Raw genomic sequence first — 6,737 nt, forward strand, 5'->3', positions numbered from 1 at the left:
ATATTCTCCAAAAATAAAAGTTAAAAGGATAAAATATATCTTTTGTTTCTAATATTTATAATTTTTTAAAAATATATTCTCTAACATTTATTTACATTTAATTTTGTTTTTAACATTTTCGATTTGTATCAAAATTATCTGTCTATTAATTTCATGAAAGTATTAGGAAAAAAAAATGAAAACTTCTAAGAGTAATTTTGACATAAATAAAAAATGTTAGAGACAAAATTAAATTAATTGAAAATATTTAAAGCTAAAATTGAATAAAATTAAACATAATAGATATTTTTAAAAAAATCATAAATATTAATAACAAAAATATACTTTATCCAAATTAAAAATAATTTTATAACAAAAAATTTGACTAATATTTCTCCTTTAAAATTAGTTCTTTATACTTTTCTGATTAAATTAGCTAGTTAGCGCCAAATATGTCGTCTTCGTTTCAAATTGGACAACACATGTTGCATACATTCTTACATACTTGGAAAGATCACATTGTATAACTCTGTCGATGTGCTTTTTAACTTTCAAAATATTTATAATGCATCATGTATGTTTATTTCCACAGATACACTTTGACATCATCTGAAAATGGGTGCATTTTAGACCGCACTTACAAAAATAAGATTAAGTTCATTACATATATAGTCGTCTAACTCTAAAATAAACGGTATTTTTATTAAACGGTATTTTTATTCAATAAAATTATCCTAAACAATTTTATTTAAATTTTTAAAACGACGATGACATTTTCACGGGAATTGACCAAAATGGTGTGAACAGAAAAAGAGGAAAGTGATGGAGAGTGGAGAGCAGGACGGCTAATAAAAACCACAATGAATGAATGCTGAACGCGCTATGTTGTTATACACCAAGCTTGTCAAATGTCATCAAATCGCCACTGTCCACTCTCCAGTTCCGACGATCGCCGTCCATTTCACCAAGTCAAATAGTCAATATTCAACTCTCATACAACCCAACCATAGTAAGTACTAATTAAGTAGTATCAGTAAGTATCTCACTCATTTGAATAATATCTCTCTCTATACGAAACACCAAGTCCCTACACAGCGACAACAAACTCCCTCTTTCTTTTATTTTGTCCTTCTTTTGCCCCTCTCTCCACTATATAAAATAAAAGCATCTATTTCTGTATCAACCAAGTTTTTTAATACTCTTAAATGATATCTTTACACGAAACACAAGAGCGCGTGGGATAAAACAGAGCATGAAGCGGTGAAAAAGCGTTGTAGAAAAACAATTTGACCGGAAGTAATTGGAAAAAGAGAAAAAGAGAAAGAAAAAAAATAACGTCCGGAGTTTGGACCAGTGCCAGCGAGGGTGGTTTCTGTTTCCGTATCAGCTTTTCTTTTTCCTTTTTTTATTTTTATTTTTTATTGTAAATTTTTAACTTTTTAGTTTTTAGAGACCTCGTGATAATGCAGAGAGAGAGGAAGAGAGAGTGAAATCACAAAACAGAACAAAACCCTGTCATTGCTCTCTCTTCAGTCTTCACTCATACACACTCTTCTGATGGCATTCCGCCGGAAAACTCCTTCTTCCGGCGTGGCACCAAAACGCTCTTCTCCTCGTAAATAATATCCCAATATAGAAACGCACCACATTATTTTATTCTCAATCACTCTTCACAAAACACGCACCCCCGGCAATGGCGCTGATCTCTCGCAGCGTTACTATTGTCTTTTTCCTCCTCGTGATGGCGAGTTACCGGGTCAACTCGGAGCCAACTCAGGACAAACAATCCCTCCTTGCTTTCATCTCGAAAACAAAACACCAGAATCGAATCCAATGGAACGCGTCCGACTCGGCCTGCAACTGGGTCGGGGTTCAATGCGACTCGTCCAATTCTTACGTGTACTCGCTCCGCCTGCCCGCCGTTGGACTAGTGGGGCCCATCCCTCCCGACACCATCGGCCGCCTCGCCAACCTCCGCGTTCTCAGCCTGCGCTCCAACGGCCTCACCGGCCAGATCCCCTCCGATTTCTCCAACCTCACCTTTCTCCGCGGCCTCTACCTCCAGAAGAATGAGCTCTCCGGCGAGTTCCCTTCCTCCGCCACTCGCCTAACTCGCTTGACTCGCTTGGATCTCTCCTCTAATAACTTCACAGGCTCCATTCCTTTCTCGGTCAACAACCTCACTCACCTCACTGGTCTCTTTCTCCAGAACAACAGCTTCTCCGGCACACTCCCCAGCATAACCGCCAAATTGAACGACTTCAACGTCTCCAACAACAATCTCAACGGCTCCATCCCCAAGACACTCGCAAAATTCCCCAAATCCTCTTTCGCCGGAAACATAGATCTTTGCGGCGGACCTTTACCGGCCTGCAGCCCGTTCTTCCCGGCGCCGGCGCCCTCGCCGGGGGAAATTCCACCTGGAAAACCTGTTCACAAGAAGTCAAACAAACTATCCACCGGCGCCATTGTTGGAATTATCATCGGCTCCGTCGTCGGCTTGCTGCTTCTGCTTCTTCTACTCTTCCTCTGTCTCAGAAAGAGGCAGCGGCGGCAACCTGCAAAACCTCCGAAACCGGTAGTTCCTGTTGCCGCACGTGGAGTACCGGCGGAGGCAGGAACTTCGTCGTCGAAGGAGGACATAACGGGAGGATCAGCGGAAGCAGAGAGGAACAAATTGGTGTTCTTCGAGGGAGGAGTGTACAGCTTTGACTTGGAGGATCTGCTTCGGGCGTCGGCGGAGGTTCTTGGAAAAGGGACCGTGGGTACGTCGTACAAGGCGGTGCTGGAGGAAGGGACGACGGTGGTTGTGAAGAGGCTGAAGGACGTAGTTGTTACTAAGAAAGAGTTCGAGATGCAAATGGAGGTTCTTGGGAAGATCAAACACGATAATGTGGTTCCTCTCAGAGCTTTCTATTACTCCAAAGATGAGAAGTTGCTCGTTTACGATTACATGTCCGCCGGCAGCCTCTCTGCTCTTCTCCACGGTAACAACCTTCTCTTTCATTTTAATTAATTAATTAATTAATTAATTCGACTTGATTTCTAGTACTGTAGTCCATTATAGTGCTGGGTTTAGAATAGCGTACTTTCCTTATTGGTATTCGGTGTGTTCATACGGGAATTTCTTGACTGAATTGAATGGGTACAGCTGGTAATAGTTGTGGAGATTAGGTTATTTTTATAATTTAATAATAGTATTATGTGTGCTGTTTAGAATTTGTGTTGGCGTGGGCTCGTAGATTGATGAATGATAATGGAGGTATGTGTGTACCGTATTAGCAGCAGTATTAGTGCCATCATGTTCATTAGTCTATATATTAATCAACGGGGGAGAATTGTTTATTAGTTTAAAGGAGGTGTATCGTGAGTGTGAAGTATCTAAAGCAGCATAGAGTGCGCTGCTTCTTGCTGCCTCTTAAACTATGCTTGTGAAGCAAACATTCTCAAACTCATAAGTGAGAGACAGTATCTTCATTCCCTTCAACTTAAACAAACAACAAACACTCATGACTCATCATAAACCAAGGACCCTTGTCTCACACCGACATTTTTTTACGCCTTTTCTTTATTTATCCTCCTTTAAAGTGGAACAAAAAAGTCCCATACCCTACTATACTAAAGCAGAGTAAAGTCACTTGACCGTGTAAGTGAGGGGGAGAAAAAAATCTACTAAAAAAATTCTGACCGCAAATTCTATTGATGGCTATGTCTTGAAATATCAATATGTGCATTTTTGTGGCCTCACGAAATAGTTGGATTGTGATATATATATTGGGCTAAACCGGTCATGGCATGGGACAAGAAAAATCAAAATACATTGTCGTTGCAACGATACTAGTGGACAATGATTTTTGATTGGCCAACATTACATTACTCAATGTGAATAAAACTATGTTACGGCACCTGTTATGTATTGCTATATGTGATTACAACTATAACCATAGTTTAACCACATGAATATCGTTATCAATGTATGTTTGTGACTCCAGGGAGCAGAGGGTCTGGGAGAACACCGTTAGACTGGGACAACAGAATGAAGATTGCACTAGGAGCAGCAAGAGGCCTAGCATGCCTCCACGTGTCAGGCAAAGTGGTCCACGGCAACATCAAATCCTCCAACATCCTCCTACGCGGACCGGACCATGAAGCTGCCGTTTCAGACTTCGGCCTCAACCCATTGTTCGGAAACGGGGGCCCCTCGAACCGCGTGGCAGGCTACCGGGCTCCTGAGGTGGTAGAAACCCGAAAGGCAACCTTCAAGTCTGATGTGTACAGCTTTGGAGTGTTTCTGTTGGAACTATTAACAGGGAAGGCACCAAACCAAGCGTCGCTTGGGGAAGAAGGCATCGATCTCCCCCGGTGGGTGCAATCGGTGGTCCGGGAGGAGTGGACGGCGGAGGTGTTCGATGCGGAGCTGATGAGGTTCCATAACATAGAGGAAGAGATGGTTCAGTTGTTGCAGATTGCAATGGCTTGTGTGTCTGTTGTGCCGGACCAAAGGCCCAACATGCAAGACGTGGTTCGCATGATTGAGGAGATGAACCGTGGCGAGACCGATGAGGGTTTGAGACAGTCGTCTGATGATCCTTCTAAAGGATCGGAGGGTCATACTCCACCCCAGGAGAGCAGAACCCCACCCAGATCGGTCACACCGTAACTAAAACCATTATTCAAAGGATGAAAATAAAAAAAAGAAAAGAGAAGGTTGTTGAAATTCAAAAAGAAAAAGGAGAGAAAAAGAGGAAAAGGACAAGATAGGGTGGTGGGTCGCTCTTGAAAATGTGCCAACGTGGTGGGTGCGTTACCCAAGTGAATGAATAATGGCGCGCGCCCGCTCGCTTTAGTTCGCCTTTGGGTTCCGGTTCTAGGGTGGTCCGCTTGATGTGTATTTTTATTTTTATTTAATTTTTTCTTCTTTCTTTTTACTTTTATTAATTTCAATGATTTTTATAGGTGGGGTAACTGGGAGGGTTTGAATTGTTCATGAAGTGAAGGAGGAGGTTGCATGAACTGATTGAGATTTGACCATTTCATGAATTTCCCTTTGGCATTTTACACTTTTTTTTTTCTTCCTAGTATCAATTCTTTACTAGTTTTTTTTTCGGTCTTGTAAAATGAAGGCATATATTTCCCATTTGGCATGACATAGTTGTCCTGTGCAAGTGCATACTTACAACATAGGGCTAGGAGCAGGACAGTTGTCACATAAATCATTGCATGAAAGAACTGTGTATCCACGTCACATATTTAGTAGTATTACTTAACTGGAATTTACTGTATTAACTAATATTTAAAAAATGGATGGTTCAGCACGCGCGCATGTGAGTGGTCCGTTTTGTTATATGCATGTAAAACTGGCGTCACATGGCAATATGGCATGCAAGGAAATGGGTAATGGGAAATTGTGACAAATAAGGAAGATGATTTCATCGCTGGCGGGTCGGGTCCATCATATTCCATTGGTCTAAGAGGATCCTTCTGCTGCCATTGTTCCCCGTTTCGTGTAGTCTCTTTACTTGCCCGGCCCCCCTTTTCCTTTACCCTACGCTCTACACATACATATACATGCTTCCTTTCAGGAACTTTCTTATTAACTCGAAAGCTACTTATCAGTTAATTGTCTCTTTCGGACTGGCAACATATTAGTTAATTTTCTAATTAAAGAGAAGTGATTACTGAAGGAGCAGATTGATTAATGGTATTTATTAAAGGCGGCGTTAGAACTTAGAAGTAAAACAAAAACAAGTTTTACATGCAACGGAACGCGCTAGCTAGCTATCTCATGCCTCATGGTGCTTGCGTTGTTCCGTCGCTTTCCTCTTGGGGATTGAGATTATTCAACTCTACTAGCTGACACGTCTCATTATTAATAGGAAGCTGAATTACGTGATAAAAAATATTATTCCTAAATTATTCATTGATGGTTCCATTTTAGCTTAGATAGAAGCTAATTAAGGAGCTTGAAGAGTCACGTGGTTTAGGGACACCGAAAGACTTCTTTTTGGTGGGACGCTAAATTGACTGTTCCTTGTTTCCTTCCTTCCTTTTCTTTTCTTGGCTTTGTCTTGCTTCGCATTGACCACGGTAATTCTGCGTCTCCCTTGGCCTAATGTAATTAACAATGATTAGTTATCATTAATCATTACATGTTATTATGCACTTGAGTTAGTTTTCCACCGGGGCCCTACTCCAGCTCCTCGTTTACGTGTGTCGCACTAAACTCTGAGCTCCAATCAGCAAACTAATAAGAGCATCCAAATCCAATAAATATCACAAATTTATATTTATTCAATTCTTTTTTTGGTGTCATTAATTTATTCAATTCTTTGATACTCTATTAAGTGTACAAATTATATTTTAATACCAGAAGTGAAAAGTATACATATAAAATATAGGAAAAGTATAAGTAGATAATGAAAATATTAAACAATGTGAACAATTAATATATCGGATGTTCATTTTACTAAGTGTGCGGATGGTTATTCTAATATTAAGATTTAGGTGAGTAATTTAAAGGTGTAGTGTGTTTTGATTTGATTGGTGGTTGTTCATGTTGTTCAAAAAAATTATTGGTTACCAGTATTACCCTAAAATATATATAGAAATAAAGAAGCTTGCTTGAAGCTTTCTTTTTCTTCTCGTTTTTGCTTGAAGCTTGCTATGAATTAAATAAAGAATAATATTTGAGAGATAATAATTTTAAATTATTTTATTTATATTTATATATTTATTATATTAAATATTACTTAATTATT

General features: G+C 39.8%; 1 protein-coding gene across 1 annotated transcript; it reads left to right on the top strand.

The window, feature by feature from the left end:
* Positions 1,428–5,126, top strand: LOC107622794 (probable inactive receptor kinase At2g26730). The gene is made up of 2 exons (XM_016324830.1): positions 1,428–2,966; positions 3,972–5,126. Exons 1-2 carry the CDS (start codon positions 1,673–1,675, stop codon positions 4,637–4,639), a joined length of 1,962 nt encoding a protein of 653 aa, XP_016180316.1. The 5' UTR covers positions 1,428–1,672; the 3' UTR covers positions 4,640–5,126.

The sequence above is a fragment of the Arachis ipaensis genome, chromosome B10 (assembly GCF_000816755.2).
Source record: "Arachis ipaensis cultivar K30076 chromosome B10, Araip1.1, whole genome shotgun sequence".
NCBI classification, from domain to species: Eukaryota; Viridiplantae; Streptophyta; class Magnoliopsida; order Fabales; family Fabaceae; genus Arachis; species Arachis ipaensis.